Genomic DNA, 21,768 nt, shown 5'->3' with positions numbered 1-21,768 from the left:
TGTGTGTGTGTGTGTATCAGAGCTCTGGCCCTTGTTCACTATTTAATACATATAGTTAGTATGTGTGTATCAGCTCTGGCCCTTGCTCACTAACTAACATGTATTGTTAGTATGTATGTATGTGTATGTGCGTGTGTATCTCAGAGCTCTGGCCCTTGTTCACTAACACACACGTGTTGTTAGGCGATGTTGATCACATGCAGATTGCACAGCCGTCACTTCTATCCATTTCCTTGTTTAACGTAGAATTCATTTAATGTTGTTACTGGTTTTCTTGAGAATATTCATCAGCGGAACCTGTACAATTCATCACTTGCTTCAAGTACAGTTCCATGACATTGGTGATATTCTTCAAGTTAAGCAACTATTCACACCCGCCTTTCCTGAAGGTCCCCCCCTCCCCAATCAGCATGAACTCACGGCCCCCTGGCATTCCCACCTAATCTTCGGAGTTGCTGTTATTAATGTGGTCCCATGTAGGTAGCTCTTCAAAGAATGCTCTGCTCCAGACATGCCTCCAGGTGTTTTTCATCACCTTCATAGCTCTGCACCTCCCTCTCCCCAGCCCCAGGTAGCCACTAATAAACTCTTCTCCCCGTTTCATCTATGCGGGATCCCAGGATAGTCATCCTTTGGGTCTGTTTCACTCAGTGTAATGTTTTATTGGCTCTCAAATGTTGTAGCATGTATTGGGATTTCGTTTCTCCTTATGGCTCTATATGTATGGGGACAGCCACTTGGCTTGTCATCCACCTTCTGGCCAGTGTGACTAGTTCTGCTGTCGGTGTGCGTGCGTGTGCCTAAGGACGTGTTTGCATCCCTGCTTTCGTCTTTGGGGTGTAAACCTAGAAACAATTGCTGGGGCAGGGTTAGCTTGAAGAACCGCCAAACTCTTTGATCAACTTGTCTAGCTGCAAAAAAACGCCTGATGTGAAGTGTTTTGGGGTCACATTAAGTTTATCCATGAGCTTAGAGGGGCCCCGGCATCCATGTAACACCGAGTCTTTGTAAGAATAACAGTGACTAGCCTTTGCTTCTCCCCACAGGGCTCAAACTCCCAGATTTTCAGGATTCCATTTTTGAGTACTTCAACACTGCACCTCTTGCTCACGGCCTGACGTTTAGAGTAAGTAGTTGCACAAAGGTAACAAGTTTTTCTAAGTTGGAAATAACATGATACGATTTGACCACCCATGGGACCACAACCACACCAGCAAATGAATACCTCACAGCTCATCTCAAAGCCGTGCCAACCTGGCAGATAACTGTGTACAGTTAGGATATTTGAGGTGTTTGAAACGTTCTCAGAGTAACTTCTCAAACTAAGGAAGTGTGGAGGTTGATTTGACAATGAACCCAGCATCCTCTGGGGCCAAGCAGACCTTGGTCCCTGGTGGTGGGACAGGCATGCCAGCTGTTGATTGACATGTAGATTCTACTCTCTGTTGCACTGAGAATGACTCAGTTGGCTACAGGGGACTTGTACGTGGCTGTGCAGTTGGGTTTCAGCGATGGTGGACAGGACTCATTTCTAAGAGTGAGCCAGTGCCAGGCAACCTCGGCTTGGCATTGAGGTTAAAGGCCCCGTCTTCCTTAGGTCCTCCTCAAACAGTCCCAAATAGATCCGTCACCTAGGGTTTCACTGCATTCTCTCTCACACATGCCAGACAGCAACCAAACCAGTTGCCATTGCGTTGACACTGACTTATGGGAAGTCCATGTGTGTCAGAGTAGACCTGTGATCTATATATAATACAGGGTTTTCAGACGTAGATCATAAAACCTTTCTTCTGAGGTTTCCCTGGGTGAACTCAAACTTGATTCCTTTTAGTTATAGCTGAATCCGTTTACCATTTGTAGCACCTGGAGACTTCCCTTTACCTGTTGTTGATGTCAGGTGCCATAGAGTTGGTTCTATTTCACAGCATCCCCGTGCATAACAGATCCAAACCCTGCCCCGTCCTGCACTAGCCTCCCGATCATTGTTTTGTTTGAGCCCATTGTTGGAGGCACTGTGTCAGTCCATCTCATTAAGGCTCTTCCTCTTTTCGCTGACCCAAGGATCCGTCCTTCCTAATAACACAGCCGAAGTCTCGCCCTCCTTACTTCTAAGGAGCATTCCTACAGACTTGCAGTTTCCCCTCTCTGAGCTGTTTGAAAGTCCACTGCAGGTGTCAGTGACTCCAGAGTCCTCTAAGGTCAGGACCATTCTTCCCACAGCATAATCTCACTGTCAGGTGGTTGTTGTGAAGCGCCGTCGAGTCGGTTCCAGCTCATAGCAGCCCTGTAGAGACTTTCCAAGGAGCGGCTGGTGGGTTTGACTTGCCGACCCTATGCTTAGCAGTCTCCTGCTGACCTGGCAGCAGCACCCCAGGACTCCAGCACTGTCATCCATGTAAGGAATGTCTGCATTGATGCCCGAGTGGTACCCAGCCCCCCATGGCCCGAGCTGCCTTCCTCCCAGGTGGGGCTCAGCTCAGGATCATCGGGCATTTAGTTGTTGTGTCTCTTGAGCCTCTAACCTGGAACAGTGCCCCATGTGTCGCACTGCCCCTTTGGAGAGGAGCTACCTGTTGTCTGGCAGGACGTCCCACAACTCTGGGTTTGCCCATGTTGCCTCCCAAGTACATGCTGGTAAACAAACAGTAGTAAGAATTCTACATGACGGGGTGCCGGACTTTCCGTGCCCCGCTCAGGAGCCTCCTGTTGGTGTGTCCGTCTCCCTGGAGCTGCTGATCCTAAGTTTGAGCGTTAGGTTTGGGTGCTGCCCTCAGCCCTGTCCATTAGAAAGGGGCCCTTGCTGGGATTGCCAGGGGCTGATCACCCTCCCAGTGGTTTTAGTGTGCTCCAGTGACATCCGTGACTTAGAACCTGATTCTTCCTAATATTCTCGTCAAAGTGGTGCTCCTGCTCTTCCCAGACCTTCCTCCATGAGCCCTGCTATCCACGGTGAGGTAGAACCTCGCAAGGGCCCTGAGCCCATGGAGGGAGGGTGGCCCCTCTGTAAGCCGCAGAGCTCATGGCTGCCAGCTTAGCGTCCTCCACTCACTGGGCAGTGGGCCATAGTCCTCCCTCACTGGTTTGCAGCACCCCTCAGGGATTTGAGTCGGAAGGTTGTTTACTGTTGACAGACAAAATCCTCAGTCAGACTTGGAGTGGATGCTGGGAGGTGTTTGCAGGCACTGTGGACTACATTTGATAAATGTCTGTCAAACGTCTGTCCCACTTCCCCGTGTTAAATGCGCTAACTCTAAATACAAATGCTTTGCCACAAAGGTGGAATTACTATGTCTTCATGCACATTTTCACCGGGTGGAAATGACTGTTTTTGTCTCTTGTCTGTCACACAAGGACTCTCTGTCCTCTTTGTCCACGTCTTCTCTGCTAGCCTTGTGGGAAGAAGTAAGTTCGCACCGAAGCTGAGCGCCCAGAAGCCCCCTCCCCATCTGGGTGGACTTAGTTCATCTGCATCCTTTTGATTAAGTCATTAAATGAAACTAGCAGAACTTTTTACATGACTAAAAGTTAACCTCCTGCCCTTTTTGTGCTCTTCATTTATCGAAAAGATGGAATTCTAACTCATCTAATAGACCACGTTTGGGGGGAAATATGCTTATGCATTGAGCTTTGATAACTGGCTAATCGATCTGCCTTTCTCTTGAGTCTTTGTGTACAAAAGCAGACACTGCAGTCAGAGTCAGAAAACGGGGCCATGGCAACTTGTTTTCACTTTGCTGTACCCTCACTCACAGCTGACAGTGAGCTTTTACATGGCGAACCGAGAGTGCCCAGGGCCTGGGCTACACCTGCCCTGCCCTAGATCCGCCTCTGAATGTGGTTCTTGGTCCACAGGTGTTGTGTCCTATGTGCCTGCCCCATCTTACCACCTGGCACCCCTCACTTGGCAACTGTTGAGTTACACCTGTTGGGAAGCAGGTGTCTGATTGGTTCATGGAGTTTCCAATGGTGACACCACCTTTCAGGTGCTTCCAGATGCCTCCTCCCCAGCTCCTCCTCTGTAGGAGCTGCCAAAAGTGGCACTATGGGTTAGGCATTGGGCCGCCAACCACAAGGTTGTCGGTTCCACTTCCCCAGCTGCTCCTCAGAAGAAGGAATGAGACTGTCTCGGATTTACAGTCTCGGACACCCTATGCAGGGTCACTGTGAGTTGGAATCCATTAGACAGCAGTGAGCAGAGCACACACATTTGGACGCGTGCACCTATGAGACTATTAGTAACCGCTTGGGGTGATGAGAACAGGGTTATTCGGAGTTGTATAAAATAAGGTCGTTCTAAAAGTCGGTTTCGAATGTAAATAAGGCGACAAGTAGCCCAGTCCTAAACTCACATGGAAATCTTGAGCTGGGAGAACAGAGCACAGCCTGGCTTCTCTGTGAAACGCCCCCTTCCTGGGCTGTGATGAGCCCACACCTCCATTGTTCATGGTAGTGTGTGTCCTCCTCCCAGTCCCTGCAGGGAGGTTGGAGGCCTGGCTAGTTTACCGCCAGGTGTAGACAAAATTACTTGTGAATGTGGGGCTTCTGGATTTGGTGCTGAGCGAATTGTCAGGCCCCAGAACCTGCAGGGCAAGGCTCTGGGAAGGCTGGGCGGGAAGGCAAGTACGGAGCAGCCAGAGCTCCGGGCCCCAGTGGAGGTGGAGTAAACCTGGTCTGTGAAGAACCCTCGGTGCGTACCTGGGTCCTACAGCAAACCCTCAGCTCTGCTCCTGCTGTGTTCACAGACGGGCTCAGCCAGCGAGCAGGAAGCCCACACACCAAAGCTGGAAGTGTCACCGTCTGCGTCGGCGTCCACAGGCATGGACCAACAGGAGGTAAGACCCCCATTCCCTGTGGCTAGCTCATAGCCAGAACTTTTCCCTGGGCCTCATGTCCTGCTTCTCAGGAAGGTGAGGGGAGGTGGGTGCCCTCACACGTGTCTCCATGTGTAGTTCATTAAAGCTGCGGAACTGCGCATTAGTGGGAGCTTCTTTCTAGCTAGTAGGATAGCACTCACCTGTCCCTGCTTGCCTCTCAGGACGCAGCTCGTACCCTACAGAGGCCGGCCACGATGCCACTGCCCACCACGCCCACCCTCGCCCTGGCTGGACCCAAGGTAGGCCTTGTCCTGTGCACTCACTCTATGCCGCCTTCGTTCTGGAAGACAGCCGTGTAAACAGACAACTTAACACTCTTGTGCCGGTGTGGTGTGTTCTTCCTGCTCCAACCCTCTCCCTACCTTTGTGGAACCCACTTCGGGTTATGTCTCTATTCAGCTCCTCACACATGGCCCTTGTTATGCCCTGGGTTGTACCCACATGGAATGAACGTGCTATGCGGCTTTGTGGCCTGTGTTGTGAACCATTCCAGTCAACACGTGAGGTTCAAGCCTGCTCTTGAACCTCTAGTGTATATGTCCTGCGCAGTCTTAGCAGGCTCGTGGCCACATGTGCACCCGCTCCTTTTCAGGGTAAACCATTAACAGCCGGGCAGCTGACACTGAGTCTGGGAGTTATTTGAAACTAACTTGGGGCTGGACTTGGGGATTTGGAATCTTGCAGTTGGGTAGCCAGCTAGTGTTTCATTTTATGTGACAAGGGGTCCCTGAGAGTCAGGGACTGTGGGTATGAACTATCTGCTCTCCAGACTCGTTCTTACGCTGATGGTCCCACTGGGGCTGGGCCTCCCTGATTACCCTGCTTTGCCCCACTTCCGTTGGAGTTTGCCACACATGCTGTCGTTCGTAGCCAGCACGTTGTTTTCCCCTCAGTCTCCCATCCGTCCCTGTGGGGTCAGCTGCCACAGACACTGGGGGCCCCTTGGTCAGCGCTGCTTTGGAACACGCATGCCTACTGGTGGTGTTGCACCAGGCGGGGCTCCCAGGTGGAGCTCATCTTGCTGCTCTTGTTCCAGCCCAAAGCGCACCAGTTCAGCATCAAGTCCTTCTCCAGCCCCACTCAGTGCAGCCATTGTACCTCGCTGATGGTCGGACTCATCCGGCAGGGCTACGCCTGTGAGGGTGAGTGATGGCTCCCGCCCACCACAGCCACTCAGAAGCTCCGGGGCCCACAGTGACTCGTGTTTACAGCCGCGCAGTCGGGCTGTGGGGTGGGCCCCATCAGGTCCTGGAGAACTCAGAACTCTATCTTGTGGACTCCTAGAGCCACCATAGCTGTTCTCTGTGGGCTCTGTGGGTCACCGCCATCCTGCTCAGGTGGGGGGCTTATGGCCCTGCACTGTCCATGGGGTCGATGGGGTGGGATCCCATCGCTGGCTCTGCGCACACTTTTTCTGCTGTTGTCCCTGGGAACACACTGACTCCTGGTTGTCATCAATGTACAACCGCCCTGAGACTGACCGCAGTGGCAGCTCTGCTCCTCAGAGCGAGTTCGCACTTACTTGCTGTGTGTCTGTCTCTCCACGCCTGCACAAGTCTAGGCTGCCCCTGCACAGCTCCCGCAGGGACTCTGCAGCCTCGGGAGCGGGTCTCACGTGGCTGCTCCTCTCCTCAGTGTGCTCGTTTGCCTGCCATGTGGCCTGCAAGGACAGCGCCCCCCAGGTGTGCCCCATCCCTCTTGAGCAGTCCAAGCGGCCCCTCGGGGTGGATGTGCAGCGAGGCATTGGGACCGCCTACAAAGGCTACGTCAAGGTAGGGGCATGTGAGCAGCCACTTCCCTCTGCCAGGCACTAGGCACCTTCCCATGTTGTGCTCAGTCCCCAGGGGCATGATGGGCCCACAGACACGCCCAGACTGTACTAGACTCCTAGGTCCTGGGGCCCCCACACACTAGACTTCCTGTGTCCCACAGACCCTCACTTAGGCTCCCAGGCCCATAGGATCCTGGACCCCCAGATCAATACTAGACTCCCTGAACCCAGACCCATAGAACCACACTAGGCTTCCTGGGCCCCGCAGACCCTCAGACCCGTACTAGACTCCCTAGGTCCCACAAACCCCCAGCCCCACACTAGGCTCATGCATTGTGTGAGCTTCGCCAGTTCTGTGCACACCACGTGTTGTGTGTGCCACACCCGCCATGTTCGAGTCTTCCCCTCCCCTGTAGCCCTGCTTGTTGGGCGTGGAGCCCACCGCACAGGCCTGGCAGAGGGTGAAGGCACAGTCCCTGAGGAACGCAGTGGCACAGCCCGGTGCAGGCTGCTGTGGGTGCTCTGAGGGCCCACTACCAGGCGCTATCTGAGGCCTCGCTGCCCTCTGAAATGTGTCTCATGTGCAGATCCCCAAGCCCACCGGGGTGAAGAAGGGGTGGCAGCGGGCCTACGCGGTAGTCTGTGACTGCAAGCTTTTCCTGTACGACCTGCCCGAGGGAAAGTCCACGCAGCCCGGCGTGGTCGCCAGCCAGGTCCTAGACCTCAGGTTTGTTGCTCACAGCCGTATGAGTGTGTATGTGTGCAAGTGTGTGTGTGTGTTATATGTTTCATCAGAGTGAGAATTGGGTGCTTTGGAAATCTTTTGCTCCGTTCATGCCTTCACACCCTTAATTAGTGCACAGTTCCAAGGTCAGGCTAGCGCTTAGCTGTGAAGCACACACCGAGAGGAACTTTGCTGCTCTGGATAGTTTTGGGTTAAAAGTGTGCCACGTGGACATTCATACAGAAAGGTATGCCGAGACCAAGCATACAGTCCTCCCCAGGAGCTGGACAGGCCCAAACCCCTTTGTTCCGGGAGGCCCCCACCATTAAGCCACAAGGTCAATCTTTCCTGCCCACCCCTCATAAGTTAGCCCCTGTGCCCTCAGTTTCCCCCTTTGTAAAGCAGGGCAACAGCAGCATTATGGTACAGGATCATTGTGGTGATTAAGCTGCCGCACCCCCTTGTCCTCACCTTACAACACGGGTCCCTCTCTCCCAGCGACAGGCAGCCAACACTACTGGCCTTTGCTCTGGGTCAGGACCTGCCTAGCACCTGACAAGTCTCCAGCCTTGGTTCCTGAGGGTACAGTTGAGAGCAGCTTCCAACACACAGACGTGTTGGATTCATGTGGACAGAACAGCATGTTCCCCTCAAGTGTTCCTGCTCCTGTAGCACACACACACACACACACACCAGGGCACACTGTGCATGCCCCAGCCTAGTGGCCTAAGTAGGCATCGCAGGGCACGCAGCTCGGAGCCGTCCCTGCATCACATCAGACGGGGGCCTGAGCAGATGCCATCACACTGAGACGCCTGGAGTGCCGAGCAAGTTAGAGAGTCCTTTCCTGAGTGGAGACAGGCTTGTCCAGCTGCTCCGAGCACAGGCTGGGTCTGAACATGTTTGTAGCTGGGGTGACGTGGGGCAGTGTGAGACAAAGCCCCTACTCTCTAGCACCCCTAACTGTTCCACCACTGGGGGGCTCTCAAGTCGTTGGCTTCTTGGTGTTAGTCAGTGTCAGTGTGTTCTCACCTAGGTGGAGGTGGGGCCCAGCTCCTCTGCTGGAAGGTCAAGTTTGCAGTGTGCAAGGTGTGTGAGTGTGGGTGTTCACGTGTGACTGTGTTTGACAGGGTGTGAGTCTGTGCTTGTGTGAATGTGTGGGTGTGTGTGCATGGTGAGTGTATGACGGTAGGACGTGTGCATGATGGGGTGAGCATATGTCTCTGCATGTACATGTGTGTGTGTGAGGGTAGGGTGTGTAGGTCCATGTCTGTTGGGGAGGGGGGTCAATGTCTGTGTGTGTGTGAGGGTAAGGTGTGTGGGTCCATGTCTGGGGGGGGCGTCCATGTCTGTCTGTGTGTGTGTGTGGGTACATGTCTGTGTGTGAGGGTAGGGTGTGTGGCTGACAGGCTGTCAGTGGGGGTCCATGTCTGAGGGTGTGTTTGGGGGGTCCCATGTCTGTGTGTGTGTGAGGGTAGGGTGTGTGTGTGTACATGTATATCTGTGTGTGTGTACGTGTCACTGTGATCACATGTTCCCTCCCAGCCGCCCTAAACGTCTCCTCTCTCAGCAGGGATGACGATTTCTCCGTGAGCTCCGTCCTGGCTTCAGATGTCATACATGCCACACGCCGAGATATTCCTTGTATATTCAGGGTAGGGTTTTTCTCATTTTTCCTTTTTTTTCTGAGATCGTCTCCTTAATTGTTTAGTCACATGATTAAGGTAAAGCAGTTCTCCTAAGTGCTTCATGGTGTCCTGGGATGCGAGAGTTTGGGCCAAAACACCTGGTCATCCTGCTGCACGCAGCCGCCTCCACAAAGCCTCAGCCTCCTTGGGGGGCCCACCGCCCCCTGCTCCTAAAACCCCGTCCTGGTCTGTGCTCTTAGCTTTGGAGGAAACACGCCCGGGCCTGGCCAAGTGCCGACCGGAGCAGGACCAGCTGAGACCCTGTGGCTGAGGGTGTGGGTCAGGTGGAGACGCCTTCAGCACCTCCATGGGAACTAGAATAAAACGATGACATTTTGTAGGACACCATCGGTCAGGATTTTCAGGAAGTGCCTCAGGACCCACCCCCAACCCCCGGGACACAGTTTGCCAGTGATTTTGTTTGCATCCAGTTTTTCCTGGGCGCAATCTGAGGTCATTCCATAAAGAAACCTAAAGTGGACTGCCAGAACACAAGTTGGACATGGGGTCGGTCCAGAACCTCTGCTGTGTGTTGACCAGGGTCCACTGGACTGTGCAGGGCTGTGGCAGTTGCCTGTCACGTGTGGTTGTCTCATGGCTGTCCCCTCTTCTGTCTGTTTTGTTTCCCGCTATCAAGGTGACGACCTCTCTCTTAGGTGCACCTTCTAAGACCAGCTCCCTACTCATTCTGACAGAAAACGAGAACGAAAAGAGGAAATGGGTGGGCATTCTAGAAGGCCTCCAGTCCATCCTCCACAAAAACAGGCTGAGGAACCAGGTTGTGCACGTGCCTCAGGAGGCGTATGACAGCTCGCTGCCCCTCATCAAGGCCGTCCTAGCGGCAGCCATTGTGGGTACGTGTGGGCACCACCAAGAGGCCTCCTCACTCCCGGGTTTGGAGGACGGTGCTGCGTCCTCTCATTGTGGAGACCCCGGGCAGTACTAACCGGAAGGTTAGCAGTTCAAGTCCACCCAGAGTCCGAAGGGACTGGTGATCTTCCAGAAATTATTCATGAGAACCCTATGGAGCACAGTTCTACTCTGACACCCGTGGGAGCCATCTGTTGGGGTCGTCTGTTGACTGCGTTTGTCCGTGCTCCGCTGCTGGTGTTCTTTATGGTGACTCTGGTTCCTTCTGCTTCTGCCCTCAGATGGAGATAAGATTGCGGTGGGCTTGGAGGAGGGGCTCTACGTCATAGAGCTGAACCGCGACGGTGAGTGAGCAGGGTTCAGTTCTGATGAGCATGGGAGAAACTGCTGAGGTTTCCACCTGAGACACTTGTGCCCTCAGCTTATCTGTCACTGAAGCCACCGCGTCAGAGAAATCCAGACATGAAGGGAGAGGCAGGTTGCTGATGAAACAGCTCAGCACGAATAGCAGAGGGGTGGGTGCTCTGGGTGAGGGCAGCAGGAGGGAGCTCAGCACAAGGGTGCTGTTACTCCTCCCCAGCGCATGCCCCATCTGCCTCCCAGCCTGAGTCCCATTGAGGCCAGGTGTGGTCAGAAGGATGAAACCTGGTACAGGGTCCTGGTCACTAGGGGCCAAGGAGCAGGTGCTTTCAAAGAGCCACCCCTCCCCCAGGTATGGCAGTCTGAGGGTCCCCAGCTGAGGCATGAGTAGACGGAGCCCAGGTCCACCCCACCTGAGACAGGGAGGCCTGAGACAGAAAATCAGGGCAGCCTCCTGTCAGCTTCATTGGGACCGCACACCCACTCACCCCAGGCCACCCTGCCGGGGACCATCTGGGCCCACGAGAGGGTTAGGGTAGGAGCGGGAGCAGATGGCACCGTGGCCCCCGTCTTGTGGTGGGAAAGACAGAGGGGTGGGGCGGGCGGCTCCATCATCGCCATGCCCTCCCAACAGTGATCGTCCGAGCTGCTGATTGCAAGAAGGTGCACCAGATTGCACTCGCGCCTCGAGAGAAAATCGTGATCCTCCTGTGCGGCCGGAACCACCACATCCACCTCTACCCGTGGTCAGCCTTGGAGGGGGCCGAGGGCAGCTTCGACATCAAGCTTCCAGAAACGAAAGGCTGTCAGCTGATCGCCACGGCGACGCTGAAGAAGAACCCGGCCACTTGCCTGTTTGTGGCCGTGAAGAGGCTGGTGTTCTGTTACGAACTGCACAGAACTAAACCTTTCCACCGGAAGCTGGGCGAGCTGGCAGCCCCCGGCCCTGTTCAGTGGATGGCCATGCTTGGGGACCGGCTGTGTGTGGGCTACCCATCGGGATTTGCCCTGCTGAGCATGCAGGGTGACGGGCACACCCTCAGCCTGATCAATCCCGCAGACCCCTCGCTGGCCTTCCTCTCTCAGCAGTCCTTTGATGCCCTCTGTGCTGTGGCGGTCAAGGGCGAGGAGTACCTACTGTGCTTCAGCCACATGGGGCTGTACGTGGACCCACAGGGCCGGCGCTCTCGTCTGCAGGAGCTCATGTGGCCAGCGGCCCCTGTTGCCTGTAGTATGTATCTATATGTTTTCTGTTCTCCTGGGGCGTTCTCCAGTCCCTGGCCCAGGGGCCACTGAGCTGCCCAGGTGGCCCCTGGTTTTTGCAGGGGGGCATGGAGACCTGAGCAGCTGAGGTGCTGCCTCCTGGGAACTCGAGGCTCTTTCTTGAAGCCTTCGCAGGCGTCCCCTCAGCAGAGGACCCTGTGGTGGCAGCTGGCCTCCTCGGGCAGGATGGAGGTGTCAGGAAGGCAGGACCTGCGTTGTCTTTCTTACAAGGCATTCTTCGAGGTGATGCGTTAATTCACATAGTCCTAATGCATTCAAGGGTTCTGGCAGGAAAGATCCCAGCTCCTCAGCTCATTCATCGCCCCTGGACATGTGTGTCCTGGAGCTGCCCAGTGGCATCTGCTGGCTTTGGTGGTTTTGTGAATCTTGGCTCTGGGTGATGTCTACTTGGAAACTTGCTGAAGGGCCCCCAGAGTAGGTAGGAGACAAGGGGGCGTCTGGAGCCAGTGCAGTGGGCAGGCGTTCCATCACTGCTGATTGCTGCTTCGGGGCCTGTGCCCGCAACGCCAACAGGCCGGACAGAGGCCAAGTGCCCACTGGGTTGGAATAGAGGGAAAGGGAAGGATTGTTGTTGTTAATGACGTAAACTGAGAGTGTGTCTGTTTTGCTGTGGGCCGTCCAAGGTTGGCAGTGTCAGGGGCCCTCCTGGTGTGTCTTGTGCTGCGTGTGGCTCCTCAGGATCACCACACTCCCCTTGCTGTCCCTTCACCTTCCTCGCCACACGGCCACATGCAGGTCCAGCTCCTCCTCAGGGTCTCTTGCTCCAGAGCATTGTTCTGAAATGGATGTTGTGAAATGAACTGAGCAGGAAGACTTCTCCTGGCCATCAGCTCTTTAGCACAAACACTGGCCATTCCCCTCTGCCCCCAGTGATCAGAGCACCTGTGGGTGCCCACTTCCCAAAACAGAACTCACCACGGGGAACTTACAGGAGAACTGCGAGGCCTTGTCCCTCCGGGTCCCAAGCCCTGTGCTGGCTTCTGACGTCCACCAACTGTCCCTGCTTACCATAGGGTTCCCAGTCCCATGTTGCAGACAAGGAAACAGGTTCACAGAGGCTGTCAGACCTTGAGAAATCACACAGCAAAGTGAGGGTCAGACTCGTGTCTGTCAGACTCCGCAGCTGTGTTCGTCCCACGATAACACATTTCAGGTTATCAATTTATCAAGTCACACACAGAATTTTCTCTAGTGCATTTGGGATCAGCTAGCTTACCGGTACCTTATACACCTGGCCCTCAAACCTGGCCTCTGAGATGCTCTCAAAACGTTACATCTGTGTCAGAGGACCCGTTCCCACATCTTTTCACCCTGGGTGTGGCTCTACAGGCTAATGCGCTGGACTGCAAGATCACTTTGAACTACAAGGTCAGCAGTTCAAGATTACCAGCCGCTCCTCAGAAACCCTATACAGGGATGCTATGAGTTGGCACCAACTCAACAGCACTTAACAACACAAATTGTCTTCATATTCAGAGAAGGCTGTGGAGGTGGCCAGTGTAGGTTCGGTAAGAGAAACCTGGTACTATGGAGATGCCTTTTCAGAATTCAGCTTCAACCACTGAACTGGGAGGTAGAAGGCCCAGGGCCTTGGCTGCTGGGAGACCCCCGTCCCAGCTGTGTGTCTCCATGTGGTCTGGGGAGTCGCCTTCCTCCACTGTGTCAGGTGTCTTCCTGCTGGTCTAAAGGAGGAACCCTTGGCCATCTGCAGTCTCTCGGGGCCCATTACCTGCAGTGGACACGGAAAAGGCCACACCCAGGAAGACCAGAGTGTCTTCCTTCCCTCGTGTCTCGCCGCCTCAGGAGACCTGAAACAATCCTCAGGTCTGGCCAGAGCCCCCACCCCCACAGTGAGGGAGGTAGAGTGTCCCCAGTGCCCACCTGGAACCTGACCATTGTATCTTTTGCAAGTCACACATAGGAAAACCAAACAGAAAAGGTCACCTTCAGCCTCCAGTATAATCTGCAAAGGGGCTCTGAAACATTCTGAAGGAACCATGACCTGATAGTAACCCCAGAGTTGGGGCAGGAAACAGCATGTGAGCTCACCCGCTCGCTCTCTGAGGTGCGCCTGTCCATCACCACTAGGTTGCAGCTCCTCCTACGTCACCGTGTACAGCGAGTATGGTGTGGACGTCTTTGATGTGAACACCATGGAGTGGGTACAGACCATCGGCCTGCGGCGGGTAAGGCTGGGGGGTGGGGCCAGCCCCTTCCCTCCCAGGACACTGCCCCTTGGGCTGCTGCATCACCGTGTGCCTTCCCCCAGATCCGACCTCTGAACCCCGAGGGCAGCCTCAACTTCCTCAACTGCGAGCCCCCCCGCCTCATCTACTTCAAAAGCAAATTCTCAGGTAAGCCCTGCCCAGTGGGCAGTGGGGCTTCCTGGTGACCTGGGCCCGTGGTCACCCTGGGTCTGCTTTCCCACAGGCACGGTTCTGAATGTGCCCGACACCTCCGACAACAGCAAGAAGCAGCTGTTGCGTACCCGAAGCAAGCGGTGGTTCGTGTTCAAGGTCCCCGAAGAGGAACGGCTGCAGCAGAGGCGGTAGGTAACGGGCAGTGGGCGGGGGGGCCCAGGGCAGAGCTGGGGGAGGCTCCTGCACAGAGTTTCAGAGCCCTTCCCGGTTCCCCAGAGAGATGCTTCGAGACCCAGAGCTGAGATCCAAGATGATCTCCAACCCGACCAACTTCAACCATGTGGCCCACATGGGGCCAGGCGATGGCATGCAGGTGCTTATGGACCTGCCACTGGTGAGTGTAGCCCGGGGATGCCGGCCTGGCCTGCACATCTGTCTGTCAGGTGGTCAGCCTGGGTGGGTCCTCACAGTGCTGTTATCTCAGCCCCAGAGCTCGCTGCCATCCACACAGGAGGAGCGGCCCAGCCCCGCACCTGTCACCCAGACCCGGCCGCCGGTGCCCAGGAACAAGCCGTACATCTCGTGGCCCTCCTCAGGTACAGTGAGGGCCCGCTAGCGCCATACTGGGTGGGAGGCCAGGCCCCAGCCCAGGTGAGGGCTGGAGCTGTGGTCCCACCTGAGAAGGCCTCGTTCTGCAGGCGGGTCAGAGCCAGGGGTAGCTGTACCGCTCAGGAGTATGTCCGATCCTGACCAGGACTTCGACAAAGAGGTGAGACCCGCCTCAGCCCGGGAGCAGCGGGGTCCAGTAAGAGGCTGTGCGCATGTGCATGTGCCTGGGAGGGAGGGGTCAGCCTAAGCTCATCTCTGGAGTGGACACTCGCTGTCCACTGAACTCCTTCCCTCCCAGGCCCTCTGCTTGGTCCCCCTGTGCCCAGGTCCTGTGCTGTGGACTTTGGGGCCTGGCAGAGCTGGTCTCCTGGTTCTTCCTCAACAGTTTCTTAGCTGAATTTCCCTTCCTTCCTCAGGTAAACTGTAAAGCTAGCTTGTTAGTTCCATAATCAAAAAGTATCAGTCCTTTTGAGATTGGGAAATTGAGCTGAATTTACCCGGAGTGTTCACCATCTCTACCTTCCTGCCCAGGAACTTTGCGCATCCCCCCACAAGGCTGCGGAGTGTGCAGGACTTTTGTTTCTGGTCCTGCTGTTGTTAGAATCGAACGCGGACGAGTCTCTCTGCAGGCTGCCAACGTGGCCTGTTGTGTCAGCTAATGGCCTTGGGTGTCATAGGTGCTTGGTTGACTGTTAGATCTCTTTGACCATGTGAGTATGTATGTTGGGTGCCTGTGAATGTGTGTACAATATACATGCGTGGTGTGTATACAGGCTTGTAAGTTAGCACCCATAGTGTATGCACAAGAATGCATACATGTTAACAATGGCTGTACATGTGTGTGCCTCTGACTCTGTGTGGTGGTGTGTGTGTGAGTTTGCATCTAGACTTCGTTAATTGGCTCCTTAGAACAACCCCTCTTCGGCTATGACGCCTCTGCTCAGTACATTGTGGGTTCAGTGTGTAAATGTGTTAGTAATTTCTGATCTGCGTTTGCCAGCTACATTGTCACATCTCGGGTGGGTTGGTGTGCCAGGGTCCTGTTGGCCCCAAGCACTGAGTCAGGAAGTGTTGCCTCTCCTAGTAGCTGTGACCTGGGGCGTCTGTGTGTTTGAGCCTCAGGACCCTCCCCTTATAGGCTGCTCGTTGTGTCCCCACCTCTTTTCCTTCAACTTTATGAATGTTTTAAATCTTCAGAAAAGTTGTAAAACTAGCAGTGTGGGGTGATGGAGAACTCTGAAAGCAGAGATTGTGTTTTAAGAATGGTGTATCATGTGCCGTCCGTCGAGTCAGTTCCGACTCTGACTCTGTAAATGATTTCCAAGGAGCCACACCAGGACTCCACTGGGGAGGGTAGATGGGCAGGGTAGTGTGAGACACTCTCCAACCTTCTCTCCCAGAGTGCTCTACTACCTACCGGGTAGTTCATTGCAGTGGCCACACAGAACTCAACAGACAGTACAATTGTGGGGTTTATTAGAGAAGTTATGAGGTGAAGTTCTGGATCCGAAATGTTCAGGATACGGTTCTTCCAGTCAGGAGCACCTCTTCAGCCGCGCCCGCAGCCTGCCTCTGGTCTGTGGCATCTCAGTCTTGTGAACCCCTCGGCCTGTGCACTCCTCAGGCATCCTTACAAAGCGCTGTAAGGCTGCCCAGAGGGGATCCAGAGGGCACGCCACTCCCCCGTAGGCCTCAGCCTGAAGGCGCTCAGCTTGAGCTCCCCGATGAAGTGCCCACCCCACGCCCACACAGAAGGTGACTTGTTCTGTGGGCCAGGAAGCCCCCCACCACACCACGTCTCATGCTCTGAGTATGGCGGCCTCTTCTCTGCTTCACAGCCCTGTCAGGAACCTCGAGGTCAGAAGAGACTAACTCCACTCCCTGCTCCTCTCTTTTGATGGCACTGAGATCCCCAGCCCTACTTCTGAGGGGGCTTATTTTATCCCCGTCAGGATGGCACATTCCCTATGTTTGAGTTCCACCCAGTCACTTGATGGGAGTCACAAAGACTGGGGCTAGAAGAGGCCCCACCCCTCATGGTGAATGGGATCAGCGTCCCGACACTGAAAAATGGTTACAGTGACCCAATGTTTTATGTTCTTACCACAATGTTTTTCAAAAGTGTAGTCAAGAGAACAGCTCGCGCACGCACGCTTTCATCTGGGAGAACTGTGTAAGTCTGTGTGTCCCAATCTCAGGTCCTCACACACTCCCTTGAGGTCTCCTTCAAACACGGGCCACCAGCAACTCACAGCAACCAACAGGTCAGGTCTGCTGAGCCAGTGACATTGCTCAGAGCTGCCAGGACAGGCCTCCCCCGCCATCTGCCCACAGCGGGCAGCACCTATTCTCCCCAGGGACAGGTGTCTGTGTGAACTTGTGCACGTTAGGACACTACACGCACCATGGGAAGGGACAGGATTTTCTCTTGGGAAGCAGAGTGCAGAGTTGAAGCTGAGCAGCTTACCGTTATATCAACCTGTGTGCATCCCAGTGCCTTTCAAGAAACATTCCTTCTCTAGGACAGCAGCCAGCCATGGCCGCACATTGCCCTTGGGAAGTCACTGAGCCTAAAGTGGGGTTGGAGCAGGATTCTATTTATGGTGCTTCTCAGTGCCATGCCCAGGCATCCCAGGGTGTCCTGAGCGGGTCCTTCCTGCCGGCATGCACACTTACCTGCCCCTTCTTGTGTTAACAGCCTGATTCGGATTCCACCAAACACTCGACCCCGTCCAATAGCTCCAACCCCAGCGGCCCACCAAGCCCCAACTCCCCCCACCGAAGCCAGCTCCCGCTGGAAGGCCTGGAGCCGCCGGCTTGCGACGCCTGAGCCACCCACCGCCCACGCCGGGGCCCGTCAGTGCCAAGACCGAGCAGACCCTCGTGTAGTCCCCGAGGTGTGGATGGTGTATAGCTAGGAGACGCAGGAAGTCCGGACCAGAGCTCTGCCACAGTGCGCGTGCACGCCAGCCCCCTATGGGGCTAGGGCAGACCACCGCTTAGGAAGCAGCGATTCTGTGTCCACTGGAGGCACGCAGCTCGTCCATGAGCCCCACAGGAAGGGGAGGTTCCTTTGTGGCCTTTTCTTTATTCCGTCACCTCGGGGACCAGCGCCGCCCGCCAGCGTGCTGGCCACAGCGCCACCCACGTACACTACTCAAAGTCCGCTGTGTTCGGTCTCCCGCTCGTCTCGGCCTCTGCTGCTGGCCTGGAAGCTCGCCCCCTGGGCCTGGCTGGCACAGCACAGGCGGAAGCAGGTGCTGGGAGCCCCACCCTGTCCGCCCCCGCATGGAGACCCCGTGATTCGTCACCCAGAACCGATCACGTAGACTCACCCACACACTCCGAGTCCCAGCCTCAGCAGCAGTGACACCCACACATTCTCACCCCCTCCTGTCCCACACTCGGGCTTGTGGTCCTGTGTCATTAAAGGCTTGTCATTAACCGGCAGCGACTCTGCCTGTCGTCCCAGAGTCCTGAGCTGGACACATCCAGGCCAGCACCAAGTCGGGCTCCCTGCGCTCCCTGCGCTCCCTGCCCGACGGCCGGGGCTGGTACCTACTGGGTTACTCTGGTTTTTACTTTTTTAATGTAAGTCTGAGTCTTTGTAATTATTGAATCGTGAGGACGTTTTGAACAATTCACCTGTCAATAAAGAGGCAGACGGCAGTTTTCAAGTTCACGGGGACATGTCTTGGCATGTTGAGTGGGTGCCCGTCCCCATCCCCAGTGGAGCAGCTTTCCCTCAGAGTTGACCTATGCCCATGGGCTCGGGGTCACTAGCCCCTGGGGTCAGTCTGAAGTGATCTCCAGGCAGCTTGAGGTAGAGCAGCATCTCTGGGGTGTGGGGATGCTGTCGACGACAGTCTGCACATCACAGGGGACCCTGAGTCACCTGCTCTCATAGCTCCTAACAGCACATCCATCCTCCAGGGCCCAGCCCAGCGTCCTCCCTAAGCAGCATCGGGAGGGATGCGCCAGTGTTTGGGGCACGCTGGGGCGGCAGCTGCAGGTACATCCACCTGGAAGTGGATCGGCAGAGTGCCTTGCAGGGCAGGAGCAGAAAGTGACAAGTGAGCACCAGTTTTCAGAGTGAAACACTGGCAGTTGGAGCAGAATGAGAATCTGGTGGGGCCGTGGTTCAGCACTCAGCTGCAAACTGAAAATGTGGGCAGTTTGAATCTACCAACGGTTCGCAGGAAAAAAGACGTGGCAGTCTGTCCACAAAGCCCTACAGTCTCCACGTGGGGAAGCATGCGGGATGCGGCATCCTCCACCCGCAATCCAAGGTATGCGATTCAAATCCACCAGTCACTCCCTGGAAACCCTGTACAGCGGCGTTTCTGTGAGTCAGAACTGACTGCATTTAAACCACCAACTACAAGGTCGGCAGCCGTTCAAACTCACCAGCTGCTCTTTGAGAACCCTATTGTGTGCCGTGGTGTCGGTTCCGACCCATAGCGACCCTGAACAGGGTTTCCGAGGCCTGTAAATCTTTACGGGAGCAGAAGGCCTCATCTTTCTTCGGCGGAGCAGCTGATCGTTTCGAACTGCTGAATTTGAGGTTCGCAGCCCGATTCGTAACCACTACGCTACCAGAGCTCCTTTGAAACCCTTTACAGGGTTGCTATATGGTCCAAACAGACTGGATTGCATTTAACAACCACCACCAATTGAGTGCAGAAAGACACAAGCCACAAAGGGGCTGTGGGGAAACAGGCAAACTGACCCGATGTCAGAAGGTAGCTCTGGTCTATTAGGGACCGTTCACCTGTGTGTATACAGTTGTACGTGAACACAGATCCACTCCCAAACTGAGCACCACTCCCCCTGGTCACACACTCAACACCTGAGCCCAGAAGACCAGGTGTGAGCTGTCTTGGTATGAAGGGGCCAAGGTGGCTACCTCCTTCCCAACCCCCATGCCCAACACCTGCCTCCCATGCGTGTGGGGGGACAGCTTCTCCCACCAGGCTGGCTGTGCTCCCTAGGGATCAGCTTCCCCCTAGCCCCCCAGTTCTGGGTTCTATGTGGCACATAGGAAGCGGCTGCATATAGTCAGCCAGCCTCCCACCCCAGCCCTTCCAAGCAAGGGGTGAACTGTGACTGGTTTCCATGACGGCAGCGTTTACAGAAAGACCGTTTATTAGACAGGGCCGCCCGGTCCTTGGTCTCTAGTTGGGGGGCGGGAATGGAAGTTCCAGGAGGGGACAGGTTGGGCAGAGGGGCAGAGGGGCACAGTTCTTTCAAGCCTCTGCCTCATCGCCAGTGAATAGCGGGTTGACGAAGTAGCTGCGGCTGGTGTTTCTGGCGTCCGGGTGTGGGGCGCGGGGCTGGAGGGGGACACGCTGTCAGCAAGGCCGAGACCTGCCCGCCCACCGATCACCCACCATGTGCTCACCTGCTCCTCGCAGCCAGCGGAGCTCGCCAAGTCGAACACGGGGTTGTGGAAGCTTAAGGAAGGGCCTTCCGGTGCACGGGCCGCGTCCTCCCCATGCCTCCTCAACCTGGAGGAGGAATGGGGCACGTGAGCCTCTCCGACTCCCCACGCACACGGCGCACCTGAGCCCTCCCCCTCCCGGTGTGCCTAAATGCGCCCCCTACGGACGCAACGGTCCCCCCACCACGTACCTGAGCCTCCCTGAGCGTCGCAGCAGTAGGAACACTGTCAGAAACAGCACCAGCAGAACCACGGCGGCGACGCTGCCCACAATCCCCGCGCGGGACCCCAGCCCTTCCGGGCCCGCCGTGAAGCCGCCCCCAACGGGTGAGCTCAACTCGCGGACGGTCGCCGACACGACGCCGAGGGTCTCCCCTGGAACGCACTGCGCCCTCAGTGACCCCGCCGGGCGGGACTGGGGGCGGAGCCAAGGCTGGGCGGAGCCGGGTGGGGCGGGCGGTGCTCACCGTGCTCCGCGATGTCCGCCAAGATGTCCTGGACCAGCCGCGGGGCGCCGCCTGCCAGGGGACGGCCTTCCGCCAGCACCACCTGGATCTCCGTGTCGGGCCCCGGACCCGCTGCCTCCCAGACCCGCGACGCGCGCCGCACCTTGGAGACGGCCACCTGCAGTCCCTGGTACTGGGGCTAGGGAGGAGGGGACAGCGTTGACACGAGAACGCCTCTGCAGACCTGCATGGACGCCGAGGACAGGTGGGCAGAACAGCGATGGGGACTGTGGAGCCCGGCGAGGGTCGCGCACCCTTATGCCCAACGGGGCTGCAGAAGGGTCGGTGTGGGCACTGTTACCTGGAGAAGGAAGGTGCCCAGCAGCCGCTCCCGGTACTTCTCCAGATCAAAGGCGGCGCCATGGGTCAGCGACACGATGGCTCCTGCAGGGTAGGCAGGGTCAGCGTGGCCTCCTAGAGACAGGGTCTCCACCGAGAGGGCTCGGGGGGCTCACCGCACAGGTCACAGCACTGGCCCTCAGGCCGGAAAGCATTGCTGCAAGCAGCCGGAGGACAGCGGCCGTCCAAGGGCTGGAGCAGAGCTGCGCAGACCCACGGCAGCACCTAGGGAGGGGGCAGTCGGTGAGGTGGAGTCCAGACCGTGCCCCCCTCCTCTCTCTCCCACCTGGCCCTGACCGCTGACTTCATCATTGTCGCAGACGCAGCCCGACGGGTCGGCACAGGCCTCGGGGACCACGCGCAGCACGCCGGGGCCGTGGAAGCGCAGGCGACCAGCCCGGGACGCCAGGAAAGCGGCCAGGTCGTCGTCGCGCAGGAACGTCTGCGAGGCCAAGACCGGCAGGGCAAGGGGACACGTCAGAGTACGAACCCGGGCGCCCGGACCTCGGAGACCCAAGGGCACGCCAGGTCCCGCCTTACCCGGCCCAAGACTGACACGCTGCGCACGGTCCGAGCGCCACGACCCAGGCCCACACGGAAGGAGGCGGTCGCCGGGAAGACGACGTCGTCGTGTCGGCAGGGCACGCGCTCCGCATCCACGGAGAAGAGGCCGCGCGTAGTTTCCTGGGAGCGCCACAGGCGCGGGTCGTACCACGAAAATCGATCGGGGTCGCGGAAGAGCGCGGGGCCACCTATCGGGACAAATTCCTGAGCTCCACTTGGGGCTTGTTCTCTGCCAGAGACTCCAGGACACGCCTCCAGGAGCTCCGCCCGGACATGACCTCTTAGAGTCAGGCCTCTGACACGCCTCCTGGAAGCCCCGCCCCGATACTCTCCCTTGGAGTCAGGCCTCTGACACGCCTCCTGGAAGCCCCGCCCCGAT

The 21,768-nt window shown here is 56.5% G+C and overlaps 2 protein-coding genes across 2 annotated transcripts in view; one reads left to right on the top strand and one right to left on the bottom strand.

Moving 5' to 3' along the window:
* CDC42BPB (CDC42 binding protein kinase beta (DMPK-like)) overlaps nucleotides 1-17,370 on the top strand; it is a 114,138-nt gene extending 96,768 nt beyond the window's left edge. Inside the window, exons 21-37 of the mRNA XM_006839540.1 lie at nucleotides 1,047-1,126; nucleotides 4,743-4,832; nucleotides 5,036-5,113; nucleotides 5,911-6,016; nucleotides 6,510-6,646; nucleotides 7,233-7,372; nucleotides 8,943-9,024; nucleotides 9,695-9,911; nucleotides 10,209-10,271; nucleotides 10,922-11,518; nucleotides 13,660-13,757; nucleotides 13,841-13,925; nucleotides 14,002-14,119; nucleotides 14,208-14,325; nucleotides 14,422-14,527; nucleotides 14,630-14,700; nucleotides 17,239-17,370. Of these exons, the coding sequence (XP_006839603.1) occupies nucleotides 1,047-1,126; nucleotides 4,743-4,832; nucleotides 5,036-5,113; nucleotides 5,911-6,016; nucleotides 6,510-6,646; nucleotides 7,233-7,372; nucleotides 8,943-9,024; nucleotides 9,695-9,911; nucleotides 10,209-10,271; nucleotides 10,922-11,518; nucleotides 13,660-13,757; nucleotides 13,841-13,925; nucleotides 14,002-14,119; nucleotides 14,208-14,325; nucleotides 14,422-14,527; nucleotides 14,630-14,700; nucleotides 17,239-17,370 (2,318 nt within the window). The remainder of the gene's footprint in view (nucleotides 1-1,046; nucleotides 1,127-4,742; nucleotides 4,833-5,035; nucleotides 5,114-5,910; nucleotides 6,017-6,509; nucleotides 6,647-7,232; nucleotides 7,373-8,942; nucleotides 9,025-9,694; nucleotides 9,912-10,208; nucleotides 10,272-10,921; nucleotides 11,519-13,659; nucleotides 13,758-13,840; nucleotides 13,926-14,001; nucleotides 14,120-14,207; nucleotides 14,326-14,421; nucleotides 14,528-14,629; nucleotides 14,701-17,238) is intronic.
* Nucleotides 17,371-19,786: 2,416 nt separating this feature from the next.
* AMN (amnion associated transmembrane protein) overlaps nucleotides 19,787-21,768 on the bottom strand; it is a 17,730-nt gene continuing 15,748 nt past the window's right edge. The window contains exons 5-12 of the mRNA XM_006839615.1: nucleotides 21,366-21,577; nucleotides 21,130-21,267; nucleotides 20,942-21,050; nucleotides 20,788-20,870; nucleotides 20,448-20,619; nucleotides 20,172-20,355; nucleotides 19,942-20,047; nucleotides 19,787-19,873 (exon numbers count right to left, since the gene is read on the bottom strand). Coding sequence (XP_006839678.1) covers nucleotides 19,787-19,873; nucleotides 19,942-20,047; nucleotides 20,172-20,355; nucleotides 20,448-20,619; nucleotides 20,788-20,870; nucleotides 20,942-21,050; nucleotides 21,130-21,267; nucleotides 21,366-21,577 — 1,091 coding nt within the window. The remainder of the gene's footprint in view (nucleotides 19,874-19,941; nucleotides 20,048-20,171; nucleotides 20,356-20,447; nucleotides 20,620-20,787; nucleotides 20,871-20,941; nucleotides 21,051-21,129; nucleotides 21,268-21,365; nucleotides 21,578-21,768) is intronic.

The sequence above is a fragment of the Chrysochloris asiatica genome, unplaced genomic scaffold (assembly GCF_000296735.1).
Source record: "Chrysochloris asiatica unplaced genomic scaffold, ChrAsi1.0 scaffold00025, whole genome shotgun sequence".
In the NCBI taxonomy this organism is placed as follows: domain Eukaryota; kingdom Metazoa; phylum Chordata; class Mammalia; order Afrosoricida; family Chrysochloridae; genus Chrysochloris; species Chrysochloris asiatica.
The sequence above is the reverse complement of the archived record's forward strand: the minus strand, read 5'-3'. Positions and strand labels throughout refer to the sequence as shown.